At 46.9% G+C, this 19,109-nt stretch overlaps 1 protein-coding gene across 2 annotated transcripts in view; it reads right to left on the bottom strand.

The window, feature by feature from the left end:
* Tubgcp3 (tubulin gamma complex component 3) overlaps positions 1-18,709 on the bottom strand; it is a 62,317-nt gene extending 43,608 nt beyond the window's left edge. The window contains exons 1-6 of one of the 2 annotated variants that reach the window (XM_057752772.1): positions 18,561-18,709; positions 11,740-11,847; positions 7,354-7,421; positions 3,407-3,484; positions 2,533-2,744; positions 590-762 (exon numbers count right to left, since the gene is read on the bottom strand). In XM_057752772.1, the coding sequence (XP_057608755.1) occupies positions 590-762; positions 2,533-2,744; positions 3,407-3,484; positions 7,354-7,421; positions 11,740-11,847; positions 18,561-18,636 (715 nt within the window). In that variant the 5' untranslated portion in view covers positions 18,637-18,709. Of the gene's footprint in view, positions 1-589; positions 763-2,532; positions 2,745-3,406; positions 3,485-7,353; positions 7,422-11,739; positions 11,848-18,560 lie in introns of those variants that run through there. The other variant, XM_057752773.1, reaches the window with a different exon arrangement.
* Between the last annotated feature and the right edge of the window lie 400 nt (positions 18,710-19,109).

Here is a 19,109-nt window from a genome sequence, read left to right as displayed (position 1 = left end):
ACAGTGCACAGGCTTGCTCCACACACGGGTAAGCATCACCTTCTGAGTAGCCACTTTACACACAGTAGAATAATGTGGTTGAGAAGGTAGCATATGTGGTTGGAATGTAAAATAAAGAAAAATTAAAATAAAAAACAAAAACAAGACAAACAAACAAAAAACCCTTAAAGAGGTCTTCCTCTCCCCAGCACAGAAATGCCAGGGTGTTTCCTTCACATTACCGGCACCATGCTAAGCACCAGTACCATGACCATGGTGATGCCATCCTCCATAGAGCTTGGGTTTGGACATAAGAAGTGATCTTCCTGAAGCTCTGAGAGACTTCCCAAGAAGGACAACAGAATGAGATGGGGAGGGACTGGGACAAGAAGGCAGAGAGTACAGCAGAGGCAACAAATCAACCAGACAGATGGCCGAGAGGTGGCAGGTAGCAGGGCTAAAAGCAGGCCACATGAGGTGACCTCACAAGGCATCCGGACACAGCAGAGATCCTGGGTTTCATCATATGAAAACTAAGGAATCACTGAATGTGAGGTTCCAGCTTTAAGATGAGAGTAAAATGGCTTCTAAATATCAAAACACATCTTACCACTCGGGTCTCCTTCTCTCCTTGACCTCGTCATGCTGCGAGAAAGGGCGTTCGGGAAACCCTTAGAGGTAGGCGTTTGCGAAGAAGGCTGACTTGCAGTCAGGGTCCATGCCAGCCGCGGCCCCAGCTGCTGCCGAAGGCTGTCACTGACTCCCGGAGCTTGATGAGACTGCCTAGTGAATGAAGAGACATTTGGGCTTCAGATAACCAGACTGTCCACCAGTGACAGAAACGTGCCAGGAATTGTCCTTGTGTTACCATGCTAGTGCAGTCTCCTAAACCACGGATCCTAATACGGTCAGCTCCAGTCCCCTCGCACTGTCCAGATGCAGACTCAGCATGCAGACCAACTCCCAGGTAACACCTCTTCCTGCTGTCCACACACTTCTCTGCCTTATTTGAGTTCTCGGCAAACACACAGCATACATCATACCCGCACCTAAGCAGTTTGAAATTCTAAAGTAGTTTTAAAGTCAAGATCATCATAGCCTTTCATTCATTCAACACCTGGGCCCTGTCTCAGCTCCTGGTCACCAGTCCCCACCCCCACCATTTGTATGCACACTATGAAAAGAGAATCTGCAGCTTTAATTCACTTGAAAAATAAACAAATACATAAAATGCAAGGCAAAGTAACCTGGAAAACATATCAGAGTTGCTCTGTGAAAAATCTAAGAACCTGATACTGATTTCCAGAGACAACCATAACAAAACCACTGCTTCTTGGAAGACTGGAAGAGCCACAGGGCTCTCAATTGCACCTGCTGCCCTCAGGGTACTGTGTGACAGTCATTCTCATCCTGCACTACCCCCAGGATAAGGAGCACCACCACAGCCGTCCTGCACTGGCCCCAGGATGAGGAGCACCACCACGCCCATCCTGCACTGCCCTCAAGATGAGGAGCACCACCACGGCCCCTGCACTGCCCTCAGGATGAGGAGCACCACGTCCATCCTGCACTGCCCTCAGGATGAGGAGCACCACCACACCCATCCTGCACTGCCCTCAGGATGAGGAGCACCACCACGGCCGTCCTGCACTGCCCCCAGGATGAGGAACACCACCACGGCCCCTGCACTGCCCTCAGGATGAGGAGCACCACGCCCATCCTGCACTGCCCTCAGAATGAGGAGCACTGCCATTCTTGCCCTGCACTGCCCTCAGTGGGGGGAACAGGCTCAGCAATACTACACATCTAAAAAGCATTGTAAATGTAAAATAAAAGCCTAGTTCAGTTCAAAATTGTCTATGTCATTTTTTCATGACAACAATAACCACTCTAAGTTTCAAGGTCACACATGAGACCCTTTCAGCCAACTATGGGCTTTAGGTCAGCTATTAAGTGCTATTGGCAAATGTCAAAGGCTCATCACAGAGCAACCTGTGTGTGGTCCATGAAATCCACATTCAATACCCTCTGTGCCACGTTATAAGTCAAAGTGACTTGTGACTCCACTGTGCTCACATGGAATACAGCATGCTTTTGATGCCTATTCTCTGACCACCGCTCCTCTGGAGCTCAGTCTTGTGATACTGTGATCACCAGGAATGACGAAGGCAAGAAGCTAAGCCATCTGACTACCTACACACAAAATGTGTACTTAACAGAAAAGAATCTGATGTCCATTAACCACATAGCCACCTGCTTTTCTCTCAGCCCTGAATGCTATCTCAGCATAAACAGACTGGATAGAAAGCTGAAAGCCCACACTGCCTTGTCCTAGCTGCACATTTCTGGTTTCCATCCTCTGTCCACAGCATTAACTGTGAGTCTGAAAATCACAGTCTAAAGACAATTCACCCTGCTGCTTCTTAAAAGAGCCTAGCTGAAAACCTGGGGACAGACCTCCAACACTGAGACAGACACAGTGCCCTAGGAACATGGGTCACTAGTTCTGTCATGTCATATGTGTGTGTGTACATGTATGTGAGCTCAAGTTACCCAGGGAGGAAAGGCTGCACAGGTGTGGGGCCACTGAGACCACACATGCCGATGCTGCTGATGCCACTGCTGCCCAAGCTGCCAGAGCTCTGTGCCTGTGTGCTGCGGTCCTGGTAGTTCAAGGGGAGGGTCTGAGGCCTGGCATAGTAGTAAGGCGTTGAGTGAGCATCTCTTGGCAATGCTTGTGCAAATAATGAAGCATAGCTAGTTACCTGAAATGAAGTGCATTGAAAACACACAGGTAAGAAATTGCAGGACGACTTGCCCAAACCCACAGGACTTTTATATTTCCATCCCCATGGTATTTCTGGGACTGGATTTGAATTTCACACTTATTCAAGCAAGTCAATGGAGATGCTTTGGAACTGTTATAATTGATAGTATCAGGTGTTCTCTAAACTCCAAGAGAAAACACAAACAAGTTTAGAAGTCTATCACTGCTCCCTAACAAGGAGGCTGGAACAAATCCTCCACCCACACCCTCAGCTTCTCGCCAGCCAAATGCCTGCAGAACATTCTACTGCACTAGACCCTCCATCAGGGAAGAGCACAGGGATCTACAGCAGGAAGCCTGCTGGAATGACAATGTCAAGTGCTCCCCCCACCTGGAAAAACATGGACCCCCTCGGCTTCCCAGCTCAGGATGGCCCTGTTTCACAGTGTCAATTCTTTAACAACTCGGGCTGCTCAGTGCACACTGTTACATCAGAATAACACAACTTGCAAACACATCTTCTAGAAACTGCCCTTGGAAAAGAAGAAGTGACTTGACTCCTAGGCTTGGCGGGCCTTTTGCTTTTCTCCTATTAACCTCCCTCCTAGGAAAACACGGTAGAAGCATCCCATGGGACGCTGCGGAGGTGCGCTCACCCACCTTACTGGCCTGCTTGCGAGGGTCCTCACTGAGGTTCAGCAGGAGGTAGAGGATTGACCATTTATTTTTCAAAACTCCCTGTTTATAGATTAAAAATATTACAAGAGTTATTACCTGTTTTATTGTTTATACTTATTTCCAACATAGACATACATTTTAAAACCAACCTGTTGACATGTAATCTGAGCTCCCTTCATGAGTCACAAATGGTACTACCTACCCCTCAGAAGGCTGGGAGCCACACTCTGTAACCAGCACCCACAGGTTCTTAACTCCCTGGAAGCAAATCCTGAACTTACCCTGCTTTTGATTAATAAAACTTAACACAAAGTTGGTAAAAGAAATATTATCAAAAGCTGAGGATTAAGCTGGGTGTGGTAACACACGCCTTTAATCCCAACACTCAGGACACAGAGACAAGTGGATCTCTGTGGGTTCGAGGCCAGCCTCATCAACAGTGAGTTTCAGGCCAACCAAGCATACATATTGTGACTTTGTCTGGGCGGGGGGATGAACTGCTTTTCTTGATTAGTGTCCCATTTAGAGCAGAAAAGAACACCATGGGGAAGAGAAGATAAGGATGAAAAGAGCCGCGCCCCGGTGAGCACCTAACTGCTCTGGTAGAAAGAGACATGTGGGCAAATCACACAACTGGAGCGGAATCTCCAGGGATCCCGCCATGAGGGGCAGAAAGCGTAAACAGACCATGGACTAAAACTGGGCACCCCCCCTACACATACAAGGAAGGGGCTGGGAGCCCGGGTTGTGCTCTCAGGACACAGCACTTCACCAGCAGCAGTGGCTGGAGGACAGGAAGGAAGACTGCAGCAGTCTGGAAAGGAGCCAGGCCTCTCGCCCTGGGCCAGCAGTCAAGACCCACACAGCACCCACCTCTGTCTCTCTCCCTCTCTCTCTCTGTCCCTCTCCCTGTCTCTCTCCCCCTGTCTCTCATCCCGTCGGTCAGTCAAGCCCCACACAGCGCCCTGCCTCTGTCTCTCTCCCTCTATCTCTCTCATCCCATCTCAGTCAGTCAATAGTAGCAGCAGCTGTCGTTCAGAAACATCCCCAGGCCAATCTATAAAGACCACTTCCTGTCATCACAATGATGCCATCAGACTGACTCTTCCACAAAGGAGAGAAACAGATTCACAGCGCTGAGTGAGTACCAGGACTAAACCTGGCTGCTCGGCTTCAACAGCCAGTGGACGGCAGACAGAAGGTCTGCGAGAGGAGTCAGGACGGCAATGAACACAAAATAGGAGGCAGGTTGCTTACACGCGTGTGGATACACAGAGACACAAACTGAGAAATTAGCTCAGAGGATGCATGGCTTTGGGCCCCAATGGGAGTTCCCTAAGGCATGTAGGGGTGGAAAAATAGTAGGAAGACCTCTCTCTGTGTGATAAAGTGAAGGCCAGAAACCCAGCACTCACTTCAGAAAGGGTGTGACTGGGGAGTAGTGATGGGGTTGTGGGGGAGGGGACGACAAATGAACAAAACTGCACATACAGAAATCCGTCAGTGACATGTTAGAAAGCAAGTCCTATCTTTTCTTCTTTTTTACCACAACACAGGGAACAGCTAATAACCACCAGGTGAGCCAGATGAGGGGTTTACTTAGGAGCCTTCAGAGTGCGCTGAGGTACGGACAGGAATAGGAAAACGAGAAGCTGCAGCAGCCAGTATCCTATGCTATCCAAGAAGCCAAGATGGCTTCTTCGCCAGGGACCCAGAAGGACACAACACATCAAGCTACAGCGCTGCATGGCCGCCAGGAGTCGCTGTTCACCTCAGTCTCTACCCTCTCCACCCACCTACCTCAAGGGCACTACAGCTCCAGCTGAAGCCCAGGCAGAGTGGCAAGCAATCAACCTGGGTAAACAACGTGCTGAGGGCTGAGCTCACCATAGCTACCCTCAGATTCCTACTAGGAAAGGGCCTTGGTACAGACACACAGCTTCATGTTCTGGATGTCAACTGATTTTAAACAAAGGTTCTGAGGACTGCGTGCTTACTTGGAGCTGCGCATGGCACCTGACCCTCACACACGCAGGGGCTGCCCGGGCTTGCTGCACCATCCTGTCAGTCACTCCCAGCTGCTCACCACACTTCTGTCCCCTGATAAGCCACTGCCCTGCTACCAGCCACACTGGAACTCAGTTCAGAACTCACTGCCCTCTATCACACCTGGACCCTCCCTGCTCTAGCTCTGAAACCATGTGCACCCTGAACCCTTCCTCCCAAGGTGTCCTGGGACACACACAGTAGATGAGACACCATCACTGATCAGAAAACAGAACAAAATAGTATCAATGACCTCTGTACTTTGAAAAGTTGGATTTTTTTTTAATCAAAAAGAAGGAATGGCTACTTACCTGGGCATATTTGCTGCTTTAGTATTAATTAGGCCACTGTCTCCTAGGTTTTAAAACACGGTTCATCTCTAGAATGGAAAATTCAACTAGGCTGGGTTTGTAGGCTAGCTGTGCATTGCTATGAATGGGGGAAAGCCAGCCACCATTTACAGCAATGTTTAGGAACCAGGTGAGGTGGCTTAGACCTGTAATCCCAGAACAAGGGACACTGAAGCAGGAGGACTGCTGTGAGCGCAAGGCCAACATGGGCCACACAGGGAGTTTCAGCAGAGCGTAGTTAGAAAGTTAAAGACCACCTCAAAAAACATAGATAGATAGATAGATAGATAGATAGATAGATAGATAGATAGATAGATAGATTTGACAGATAGATAGATTTGACAGATAGATAGATTTGACAGATAGATGATAGACAGACAGAAGGACGGACAGATAATAGGTAGATAGATGATAGATTCGATAGATAGACTGATAGATATGATAGATACAAAGATAGATAATAGAGATAGATGATAGATGATAGAGAGATGACAGACAGGCAATCAAGCAAGCATAGAAATAAACAGAGTTTCAAATAAACTTTTAGAAAACAACCTTCTTAAATTTCAGTTTCCCAAGCGCGCCTCGGCCCAGTGGCAGCCGACCCAACAGGTTTTGCTGTAGAAAACTATCTCTGTGATCCCAACAAGGCCAAGCAGCTCCCTAACCATAGCACATTAAACCCCTTTGTCACACCTGAGGAGCAGAAGTCATTCCCAGGGGAACAATGGCTGACGAAAAGCACAAGTGATACTACAGTTGGAAACCACTCCCCAGGAGAGGCAGACTGCACACAAAACTCTCATTTCTTACTTGGTAAGCACTGTCCGAGATGGAGAGATGCTCCACAGGCAGTGAACCAGGTCAATAAGCTGCATTAAGGATCGACTCTGCAAACAGGCAGTAAGCTCACTCCAGGGCACAAAGAGGCCAGAACTGGAGAACCGTAAACAAGCTCAGGCTCCGCAGCCCTGGTCCCCCTGGCACTGTCTCAGGCTGACAGAGCTGTGGAGCAAACACTCAACTCTGGGTCCTTAGGCCTCTCTACAGAAGAAAGGAGAGAGCTGGGTGAACTGGGTTCCTCTGCGGTCAGAAACCACAAAATCTCACCTGGGGGAACCTTTTTGACAGAGGCTGACAAGACTATCAAAATAGATTAGGACAATTTTCAAGTATCAGTATCTAGTTACAAAGGGTTCAAAACTTTCTTTCCCTTTGCAGCAATTAAATGAGTTACTTATATACCTGAGATCAGTCATGGGAGCATCGGCTGTGGTGGGGACAGGCCTGGACATCCACCAGAGCACCTACTCCTGGAAATGTCATTAAAGCAATTGCAGTGCGAACTGGAGAATCCAGTTCCTATCCAAGAGCACACATCAGAAGCTCAACTAACAGTTCTGACACTGGCTTTTGTAAGAGGAAGTGCTACCTAAGCTAACGGCTAAAACGGGAGTTTTAAAAGATCACCCAAGGACATCCAAGCATTCCCAAGCCATCCTCCATTCCAATATCCAAAACATTTCACCGCACCTGTGAATGAAGCTTTCTGTGCAGCTCAGAAAACAACGCAGCATCTGCTTCTCTCCTTTGTCGAATAACTGAAAATTTAGAAAAGGAATTGAGTCTATTAGTTGCACACACCAAGATTCAATGTTAGGAAATCATTTCATCTGTGCTAACAGACTTGGAAGTGCTGGAAAAAATCCAAAGAACAGGACGAGAGACTTTTAGCAGTATCAGTCTGTCCCTCTGGGTATGTAAAGCATGGAGACTATCAGGCTGGGATAAAAAGAAGTCTGTCTACAAATACTGACCGACCCACAGCGAAGCCAACTATCATCAACTCTACTAATGAATAGCAGCTGCTGGGAGAGAGGGAGGGAGAGACGACAGGAGGACAGGAGGGAGAGCGGGGGAGGAAGAACGTGTTATCTAGGAAATGAAATCATGAATTCATAAGATCACCATACACGACAGTTCATCTGATTTTGAAAGCCACATTCTAGCCAGGTGTGGTGGTGCATGTCTTTAATCCTAGCACTCAGAAGGCAGGGGGGGCAGGAGATCTCTGGAAGTTCAAGGCCAGCCTCGCTGACCTGCCAAGGCTACATAGGGACAAGACCTTGACTCAAAAAAAGTCCCATTCTAACATTTTGCTAAGATGTGCGTCAGTATTCCATTTTGCTTCAGCATAAAAATAACCACTTACTGTTTCAAACTAAATACCGGTTTATTTATTATTAATTTTATTTTCAATATTTTATTATTCTTTTGTTGTTGTTGATTATTTTACTATAATTAATTTTATCAGTTTTCATTTTCATAATGAATGTCTAGATATTCCAGTTCTGCGCACAATCATCACAAGCAGCAGCAGCCAATGGCAAACTCCCTCTATGTTCTGTTCCACGATGAGGCACAAGATGCACACCAGACATGAGTGCCCTGAGGACCACACTACACACAGAGGAAATGACCCTGCTAGCAGACAAAGCACCACACTTAAAGCCAACTAGAAGCTGAGAATGTTGGGCACATTATCCTGTACTCAGACCACTGAGGCAGTAAGACAGAGACTGAAGTCAGCCTAAGCTGCATAGTGAATTCTAGCCACCTGATGCCGTCTCCTGCACTAACCATGAACTGCAGCAGAGCTGATCCCGGCTCCTGCACTAACCATGAACTGCAGCAGAGCAGATCCCGGCTCCTGGACTAACCATGAACTGCAGCAGAGCTGATCCCGGCTCCTGCACTAACCATGAACTGCAGCAGAGCTGATCACGGCTCCTGGACTAACCATGAACTGCAGCAGAGCTGATCCCGGCTCCTGCACTAACCATGAACAGCAGAGCAGATCCCGGCTCCTGCACTAACCATGAACTAAACATAGAACTTTTTCTTGTTAATTTGAGTTTTGAGAAAAGTACTCACTATGTAGTTCTGGCTGGCCTGGAGTTCACTATGTAGACCAGGCTGGCCTTGAACTGTGCCTTCCAAAGTGCTGGAATTAAGGCCTGTACCACCATGCTTGGCAAACTACATATAGAGACAGGAATGACTCTAACCCTGGTACCCAGCATTAACCCAATTAACCACATACAGACAGGAATGGATCTGACCCTGGTGCTCTGCACACAGAGACAATGTAATCCCAGCCACAGCTGCTGTTCAGCTTCCTACAGAGAACACAGCTAATCATGGAGACCAATAAAACCAATCCTAGTGAAATGTAACACAGCTGTTACCTTTCAAACACCCGAAATGGCCAGGAGGTGGCGGCATACACCTTTAATCCCAGCATTCAGAGGCAGAGGCAAGCAGATGGATCTCTCTGAGTTCGAGGCCAGCCTGGTCTACAAAGTCAGTTGCCATAACTGTTATACAAAGAAATTATGTCTTGAAAAATAAGTAAACAAAAACAACAGAAACAGACTCCAAATAAAGACGGCCATGACACCGAGTAATTGATGCTCACTGTGAAGCTGAAAACTGTCATAGTCCAGTCCAGTCAGCAACTGAGCATTCACAAGCAAGCACCGCTTTCCCTGCTAAGTCACTAGCAAAGGTAGAGTCCTGACTTACAACGCACTCCACTTTGCCAATGTAAGAGACGAGGAGACTAACGGAACCCTCTCCTGCGTGACTGTGCTCGTAGGGGTTTCAATCCAAAACCTACTGATATTTACAACTGAAGTCAGCCATGGATTCCCGTGATGTTCCAGAGGATGGACTGACTATAGCTCGAATAGTTTAGGATGCCAACAACCATAGTCAGCTTCAAATGCCAGAGAATGATGATAAGGGACAGGCCAGCATAGCAACTGGACAAGAGGACCACAGGCAGTGAGGGCAGTGTCACCGAAGAGGACAAGAACAGCAAAAGGACACTTGCTGGTAGCATACACATGCACAGCGCTAAACCAGCAACATATACGTTCATCGTTCACAGAGGAAGCTGTACACTAGTTTCCTGAAGAAAAAACAACTTATGTGACTTCCTGAAGATCTATAGTTATGAATGACATAACTGTGACATACACTGGCAATGAGCTCACCAAGAGTCCATAAAATCAAATCCATAAGGGACATTATGTTTACGGGGCACCCACTAGGCAGGGTTTTGGGTGGTAATCTAGAATGCAAGCAGTTTGGAGCTCACGGAAAGAGCTCACATTGACAGGACACTAAAAAGACATGAAAAGAAAGTAAGTTTCAATATTTAGTAACAGGCCAGAACCCCCTTCCCCTGCTATTCTTCTGTTTATTTAACTAGTGAGGTAGGGTCCTAGAGCCCTGGGGGATATCTGAAATCTCCATTACCTCTCAGGAAGTGCTGACTTTCTTCAGCATACCTGATTTACAGGGTTCAGCACCCTTCTGCTTTGGGGCCACTAAGAAAAATAAGGTAGCTCGGTATGGTGACACATGCTTATTAGCCCGGCCTTTCGGGAAGTGAGACAGAAGGATGGCAAGTGTGAAGCCAGCCAGGACCATGAGAAGCACAGGTCACAGAGGTGGCAGAGAAGGCAGCTCCACGACTAACGAAACAAGGTGGCGGCACACAAAGAACGCACAGACTAAACAGAGGTGACTACTAAGCCAGGCGGGAAGGCGTGGACTGGCATCAGACTTCAACACACTCCTTAAGATGGCAGGTCATTTAACTTACAATCATTTGTTTCAGGGATGTATTTTTCCACCACTATTTTCCACCCATCGTTGGCCACGGGTAACTTAAACCCAAGAAAGTAAAGCAGCTGACAAGGACCATTGCAGGTGCACTCTATAGGTGTGACCACTGAGTGTCACAGCAAGGCTGCCATTCTAGCCGCTGAGTCCTTAAAGAGTCACACTGCTGAAGTCCTCAGGAGCCAGAGGCACTAGATCCAATCACTCCAGAGCCACAGCCTCAGATCTGTCACCAGCCAACACTCCCAACTCTGTTACAGCTCTGAAAGGTCACAGCCACACAGACGGCCAGCCCATGCAGCTCTTAATTCAACAGCTTGGGGCAGGAATCCATGCCACACAGAATGACTTCTTGGGATTGCTATTGCCTGACTGCAAACATTTAGAAACAAAGCAAAGCCCACTTCATTTGGCAGTTTAACAGTAGGCCTCAGTAGGAAGAATCTGCTACTAGCGAAGGCAGGCTCTTCAGTCCCACGGAAGGTCCCCATGAAGCAGGCCAGCACACCAGCAAAATACTCTCCCTACCAGGACCAAACAGCTCTCCCACCAATGCAGCAGACTGCCTGCCACTGAGAGCCTAGACACCAGAACACACTCCATAAGCTGAGAAGGGTGGCAGAGCCAACCTCACCCAACCCAACTACTGTTACCAAACCAAGGATCATGAGTGGAGAACCTTCTTCTCCAAGGCATCACCACTTAAGAGGGCCATAAGTGCCATCAAAGAAATAAAATGCTCGCACTGTTCTGAAATGCTGCAACTCTGACGGCAACAACAGAGAGTGGTTACTGTCATGTCATGAGATACTGGAAATCAGAGAGGCAAGAAGGGACAGGGAGTCTTTCTATCTTTTGTATCCTAAAACTAAATAAGCGTTATGACACATTTAAAATAAATTTTCACTATATTTTAATACCAAGACAAAATTAAACTGTCCTTATTTTTAATAGTACCTATAATTAAAACATGCTTGAGAAAAGCATACACTCATGCACATGCATACACATGTGCATACATAAACACAGACAGGCATGTATACACACATATGTATATATCCACGCACACGCACACACATATGTGACCACACATACAAATATACACTTAGATACATGTATAAACACATGTAAACACACATATGAGCATGCACATACACATGTCACATAGTTTCTTAAGTTCTCACAAGTTTCATAATCCAACACATAATAGTTAACAAAAATACATACGTTCTTTCTTGATTTTTTCAGCTACTAGAAATTCATCTCTCTCAACAGTTGGAGCAAAGTTGCTGCCGATGACTCTCACAGCAAACTGGAACTGCTGGGCGACATCAGCTGGAAGGTGAGCAAAGGGTGCAGGTTACAGCAGGGCAGTTTTCATGGCCAGAGCACGCGGGTCAAGGGCACAAGCCACTCTGCCCAGTCCTAACTGAAAGGACAGAAAAGCCAAAATGACATCAAGGACTGAGAGAAAGAGTTCTGTAAACTATGGGAAAGATAGCAGAGATACAGAAAAATCCTGAAAGAAAACCAAACTGGACAGACAGCCATTTTAAAAGTGATTAAAGTCACAGCCCAGACAAGGAACTGAGAAAAGTAAGCCAAGATGTCTGAGCAGCTCCAGGAAGAAAGCGGCAGGATTTATGTATATACTTCTACAGTGTCTTACAACATAGGTTGTCTCTGCCTTCTTAAAGAAATACATAAAGCTGAGACTAAAACAGCTGAAATAAGGAGGACATAAATTCACCACAGCAGGAGTGAAAGCAGAGGGAAAAGCTGGAGAGCGACGGGTACATGGCACTCCTTCCAGGACGACACTGGAAGCCCAATGTCTGCAAGGACAGGATGGGCAAGGGGAGTGGGAACCATCTTCCCTTTCTGAGCTGCAATGATAGAAACTCTGACAAGCAACTCACACAGGAACGGGCTCATCTGACTCACAACTCTAAGTCACATCCATCAAGTCCATCATTGTAGGAAGTCAAAGGGCAGTGACCTGAACCAGCTGGTCACACTACATTCAGTCAAGAAAGTAATGAACTGTATGCAGGCGGTCAGCTCCCTTTCTCCACTCTCATAAAGACAAGATCCTCAGCCTAGATGATGGTGACACCCACAGGAGGCAGGACTGCCCACAAATTAAGATAATTCCCCATGGACATTCCACCAGGCCAACCTGGACAATCTCTCATTACGACTGCCTTTTGGCTGGGGGGGAGGTCTATATTGAATTACAGTGATAATTAAGACTAATCACAATTTCACCTCTTGTCAATTTGACAGACAAGTCACTTTAAGCCATATCCTTCTGCTGTTTTTCACCAAAAGTCTCATGTTATCCTCTGTGGTGGCTGGAATAGAAGTGCCCCTACCATGCGCAGACGCTCACAGATTTGAACGTTTGGTCATTAGAGAGTGGAGCTAGTGAGAGGGATGGTCTTGTTGAAAGAAGTGTGTCACTGGAGGTAGGCTGTGAGGTTTCAGAAGTCCAAGTCAGGCCCAGTGGCTCTCACTCTTCCTGTTGCCAGTGGATCCAGATGTAGAACTCTCAGCTCCTTCCCCTATACCATGTCTGCCTGCCTGTTTGCCATGCTGAAAATGAACTAAATCTCTGAAACTGTAAGTCTTAATTAAATACTTTCCCTTATAAGAGTTGACAGGGTCGTGGTGTCTCTTCACAGCAACAGAACACTAAGACAGAACTTGGTACCAGAAGTGGGGTATTGCTGTGACAGGCCGACCTAACCAAACATGTTGGCAGAATGTGGACTTTGGGCTAGGAAAGCAGTTGGAAGCTTTAAGGGGGGTTAATGGGTCATACTAGTAAGAGCATGAAGGATGGTGATGAGAGAAATTAGGATTATGACGACCAGCTCAAGAGGTTTCAGAGAAGAGTATTAGTAAGTGACCAGTAAGTGACATCCTTATATTTTGGCAAAGAATGCTTTTTGCCCTTGTCTGAAAAATCTGCCTGAGGGTAAAGAGTCTTGGATTAATGGCACTGGCAGAGGAGATTTCAAGATAACCTAGTATTGACTGTGTCATGTGGTTATTAGTGGCCACTCTTATGCAGATTTACAAAGAAAAATAGCAAGTTGAGCAAGGAAAAATACAAAATGTACAGTTTGAGGAGAAAAGGAACACCAGGAAGTGTAATCAATCTAAGGTCCAGTGCTCAAGGAGATAAAAAGCTTAAAGAAAAGCTCGATGCTAAATGGCATAAAGTGGTGATCTAGAGGCAAAACCCCAATCAGCTAAGCTCCTAACTTGTGAAAAGGAATTAAAGAAAAGCCCAGAAAAAAAAAAAAAGCACAGAAAACAAAAAGCCGGTGAAAATGTACTTGAATAAGGGGGTGAAGTTTCAGCCCTAGAAACAGAAGAACTTGAGAAGCAGCAGCTCAGCCATGTGGTTCTGGCTTTAGATGGAAGAAAGGAGTTGTGGAATCTCCTTCTGTAGCTAAAGAGAGCTTCTGAAACCAAGCGTGTGTCAGGGGTGCCCCTACATGGTGGCCTAGAAGGACCACTATGCAAAGCTGTGAAGGTGAAACTTGGATTGGCTTGGAGACCCCAAATCACTAGAAATGCCAGAGCTGTGGATTACCAGCCAAGGATGGCTGCCAACAGAGAGTGGACCCAGTCCAAAGAAGTGTGCTGCAGTCAAGAAAGCAGAAAGGAGTTGGAGTCTGAAGAGCCCATTGACGTGAGAAATGGAGATGCAGAGTTCGGAGTTTGCCCTGCTGGTTTTCAGTCTTGCTTTGGCCCAGTCATTTCCTCGCTATGCTCCCTTTTCTCCCTTTTGAAACAGCAATGTTTTCTGTGCCATTGTATGTTGGAAAAATGCAACCTCCGTTTTTATTTTGATTTTACAGGGGATTATAGTTAAATGATTGTCATGTGTCTCAAAAAAGACTTTAGAAATTTTTTTAGACTGTTATAGACTATGAGGACTTTTGAAGTTGGACTTATGAAGTTGCATTATGCTATGACTACAAACCTATGGATGCCAGGGAGTAGAAGGTGATTGTTGTCCGGGTTTCCTGTCCTGCCTGGTTTCTGTCCTCCCACCAAGTCCCACAGCCATTTAGCCCCAAAGAAATCAACTGATTGGCCCATTAGCTCAGGCTTCTTATTAACTCTTATAACTTATATCAACCCATTATTCTTATCTATGTTAGCCACATGGCTTGGTACCTTTTTCAGCGGGGCAATCACATCTTTCTTCTTCTGTGGTTGGGACTGGACTGGGGAGGAATGGGCTTCCTCCTTCCCAGAATTCTCCTGTTCTCATTGACCCACCTCTACTTCCTGTCTGGCTGTCCCACCTATACTTCTTGCCTGGCTACTGGTCAATAAGCATTTATTTAAAACATATTTTGACAGAATATAGACAATTGTCCCATACCAGGTGGTGGTTTGAAAAGGAAGGGCTCCCATAGGCTCACAGGAAATGACACTATTAGGAGGTGTGACCTTGTAGTAGGTGTGGCTTTGTTGGAGGAGGTGTGTCACTGGGGGTGAGCTTCCAGGTTTCAAAAGCCTAAGCCAGGCTAAGTGGTTCACAGTTTCTTCCTGCTGCCTGAGGATCCAAACTAGGCAAACTCACCAAAAAACAAAAATCAAGAAAGACCCAAGTCCAGAGGAGCCCAAGGAGACCTGAAGAATAAGAAGACAGGGCCTCAAGCTAGAAGGAAGCGTAAGTATGAAGCAACACCTGAATAAGTCTAAAAAATTAAAGATTCTACAAAGATGATGAATTAGAACTTCTGTGACTGTGCACAGGTAGGATGTTGTGGGTCTGGAGCTGTCTTAAAGGCCATTCACTGTTCACCGCTGTGTCTGACCTAACATCTGTCCTTGTGACTAGTAGGTAAGTGTCTTGGAATGCAGAGAACCCCAGCCTCCACCAACCCTAAGATGAGAATGTCATCAAATAGTGCCTGAGGCCAACAACAGATTCCCTGCTTTGCTGTAACCCACCTAACCTGACATTCACTCCAATATACTCGACAAGTACCTCGACTGATGACTCTATTTTATTGTTACTAAACCTCATGAAACTGTGAGCATGCTGGGACAAGGCACTAGGGGTACCCCGAATCTGTGTTCCCACACTACAGTCACTTATGTCTGGCTCCAGAGTAAGCTGTCTCTTACTCCCTTTGAGCGGGAGCTGTGTTTCTGCGTAGTAACATCAACGTATTACTACTGACTGTGACAATGCATATCAGGAAGCAAGACGCCAAGACGAAAGAGATAGTGTTGGGCAAATGAGGACTGTGTGTGTGCAATTCTCTTGGACATCTAAACCTTTCTGAAACATTAGGTGCTTTTAAAAACCATCCTGACATGAGGCCCTTTCCTTCACAAATGTTGGCTTTAACTAGTCTGGCACGGCCGATGCTATCAACATTCTTTAAGGTTCCATTTCAACACCTTCAGTCTTCAAGACAAGAATAAAGCAAGTACGGATCGGGGAGGGGTTCCTTTGGTAAACTCAAAACTGAATCTCGACTTGTACCATATAGCAAAAATCTAAGTCATAACACGCTTAAGAAATATAATACAGCCTCTCCTAGGGGAAAAGATGAAAAGAAAGAAACCTTTATGATTTTGGACTTGGTAACAGTTCTTCACATGACACCAAAATCATGATCATTTTTAAGTATTTTGTTCTCTTATTTATGGGGCTGAGAGGTAGCATCCATGCAGAAATCAAAGGGCTATTTTCTGGAATCAGTCCTTGCCTTGCCTTCCACCTTGCTGAGAAAGCAGTCTCTCTTTCTGTTCTTATCACTCAGCAGCAGCAGCAGCAGCAGCAAACTCCAGACCAGCTGGCTGTGGGCTTCCAGATGAGTCTCCCATCTCTGCCTCCCACGTTGCCCTCATAGTGCTGTTATTACAAACGCATGCCGCCATGCAAGGCTTTTACATGGCTCTGGAGATGGCAGAGCAAGTGCTTTTACCTGCTGAGCTACCTCCCTGCCCCTCCCCTTTCTGATACAGATAAACTGAAATTTATCAAGATTTGGAGGCTAGAGAGATAATAGCTCAACAGTTCAGAGCACTGATTGCTCTCCCAACAGACCAGGATGCAATTTCCAGCACCCACATGTGGGCTCACAACCATCAGCAACTCCAGTTCCAGGAGATCCTTCACCCTCCTCTGTCCTCTGCAGATTGCACACACACACACATGATGCACAGACAGATATGCAAGTAAAATACCTATACACATTTTTTAAAGGATTTATTTAGTTATTATTATGTATACAACAATCTGCCTCCATGTATGCCTGCATGTCAGAAGAGGGCGCCAGATATCATTACAGATGGTTGTGAGTCACAATGTGGTTATTAGGAATTGAACTCAGGTCTCTGGAAGAGCAGCCAGTGCTCTTAACCACTGGGCCATCTCTCCAGCCCATCTATACACATCTTTTAATCTCAAAAAACTTTTAAAAATGTGAAAGTTTTTGTCTGAAAAAAAAAACTGTTAAGAGTTAAAATACTGGAAAAAAACATTTTCAGAACACTAAACTAAGGTCTCGTCCGCGAAACATAAAGAACACTCAAAACTATAAGGGTGGAAGAAGCAGCTCTACAAGGACATAAGCAGATGCTGGAGAGAAAACAAAACAAATCACACACAGCATTAGAAAGGTGTCCGAATGTCTGTTAGAAGGAAGTCATGAAAAGATGCTCAGCAGCACCAGGGACAACAAGCTACTGCTACACACCTGTCAGACCAGGACAAAACTCCAACAAAGTGTGTACGAATGGAGACGCTAGTCCCCTCAGCAACTCTCCACTCCATCCACAGAGAGCCAGCGTCACCTTTAATGAGCTTTGTGCAGTATTTTATCCTGTATCTGAGACCAGTGACTCCCAACTCAGACATAATCATAAACGGGAGAGGATGGGAGGGTACAGAATTTTGCTAAAAATCACCTATAAGTTGTAAAACTTCTACCAATCCAAAGGGACCTTTATGTAAAAAAATTCAAATTTAGAAATTCATAAAGAATAACTTCAAAATCCAGTTATAACTATGAGGTTCTTTCTGGAAGTTAAAATTTTGGACCCAATGCAATAAAGGAAAAATAATGTTAGGGTGCACTAAATCATAACTAATAACCTTGGATATATGATTTCACCTATGACTGGGACACTCAACCAGAAAGGACACTCTCCCCAGAGACGCTGGAACGACCCTCATTCACTCTCACTGGGTCGCTGGGATAGCGGCTTTAATTCCCGGAGACTTACTTTCCCCTTGACTCCTATCGGCTTACCCTACCTTTTCCCCATAGCGCTTATCACGTACAAACACTATCTGCCCACCAACACACTAGTCACATTTCGCACTGCAGGATTTTTTTATATCAATAAATTTTAAATGAATAAAGAACACAGCAAGGTATAAAGTAAGAACTGCGTTAATAGTTTAGCAGTGACACATAGTAATTCATCCTCTGCCCTGACAAGTTGTTACAAATGCTGTTACAAAGCATGGACGATCAAAAGGCCCTCTCAGTTCTTAAATGCAAAGGTCTTCCTTGACAACCCGCGCGAATTATCTTTTACATTCTGAGACACCGGAGCAAGTAACCAGTCATGTGAATTACAAAACTGTTTCCTCAAGACGCGCCCCCATTCATCTCCAAAAAGGAGCTTCAAGAGACGAGATCCTTGACCCCCCCCCCCCCCCCGACTACCACCGCTCCAGCACGGGTAAAGTGGGCAAAACTGCCCTGAGGTCTGGCTTCTCAGGAGCGTCATCCGCTACTCGAACTCCACTGGAATAAGCGAGCATCACCCCAGAGGCGGAGGTGACAGCAGAGTGAGAAGCGCGCAGAGGCAGGGCTGCAGGCCGCAGCGCAGTTCGGACCCGGGAGCGAACACAATGCCCGGTGGTCACCGGTCCCCAGGCCAGGGACAGCCCGCGAGCCGCACCCCTTCCCTTCCCCGGGGCCAGGGATAACAGCTACCCGGCCGCCCGGGGTCATGGCGTTCAGCCTCCATGCCCTGAGCCCCGCCACGCGTACCTTCGCTCCGGCCCAGGATCCGGCAGCACAGGTTCTGCAGCAGGACGTTGGGAGACTTCTGATCCGGGGTCGCCATCACCGCACCCGGACTGCGTACCGCAGCCTCCCCGTGCCCCAGGATCCCGCGCCCGGACTACGGCGCCGCCATATTCGCGGAAGCGGCAAAAGCGCGCGCCTCCCATAATGCACCGCTTTCCGCGCGAGGTGCGCATGCGCCTTCTAGGCGACGACACACCCCCGCCTCTCCGCGCGGGATGAGTGGTGGCGGCCTGTGAAGCGGTGTTGCTGTGTGCTGTTCGCGGTAACGTCGGGTTCTGGCGGCAGTGCACTTCCGCAGCTTGCGGTCTGAGCGCTGCTTTGCGAAAGACCCCGGTTGCAGTCACATCTGGATGCGGAGTCCAAGCGTGCGTGAACCCTAGGACGGTGACGGGGCGGCGGCATGGCTCCTACGCTGAGCTCTCTGAGTGACTTCTCACGGATCTGGAACGAGGTAGTCCTGGGAACCGGGACGCAGGCACAAGGAGTTCCGTGGTGTCCGTGGAACATAGG

This window comes from Chionomys nivalis, chromosome 20 (assembly GCF_950005125.1).
Source record: "Chionomys nivalis chromosome 20, mChiNiv1.1, whole genome shotgun sequence".
Lineage (NCBI taxonomy): Eukaryota > Metazoa > Chordata > Mammalia > Rodentia > Cricetidae > Chionomys > Chionomys nivalis.
Note: the sequence above shows the minus strand (reverse complement) of the source record. Positions and strands in the feature narration are given on the sequence as shown.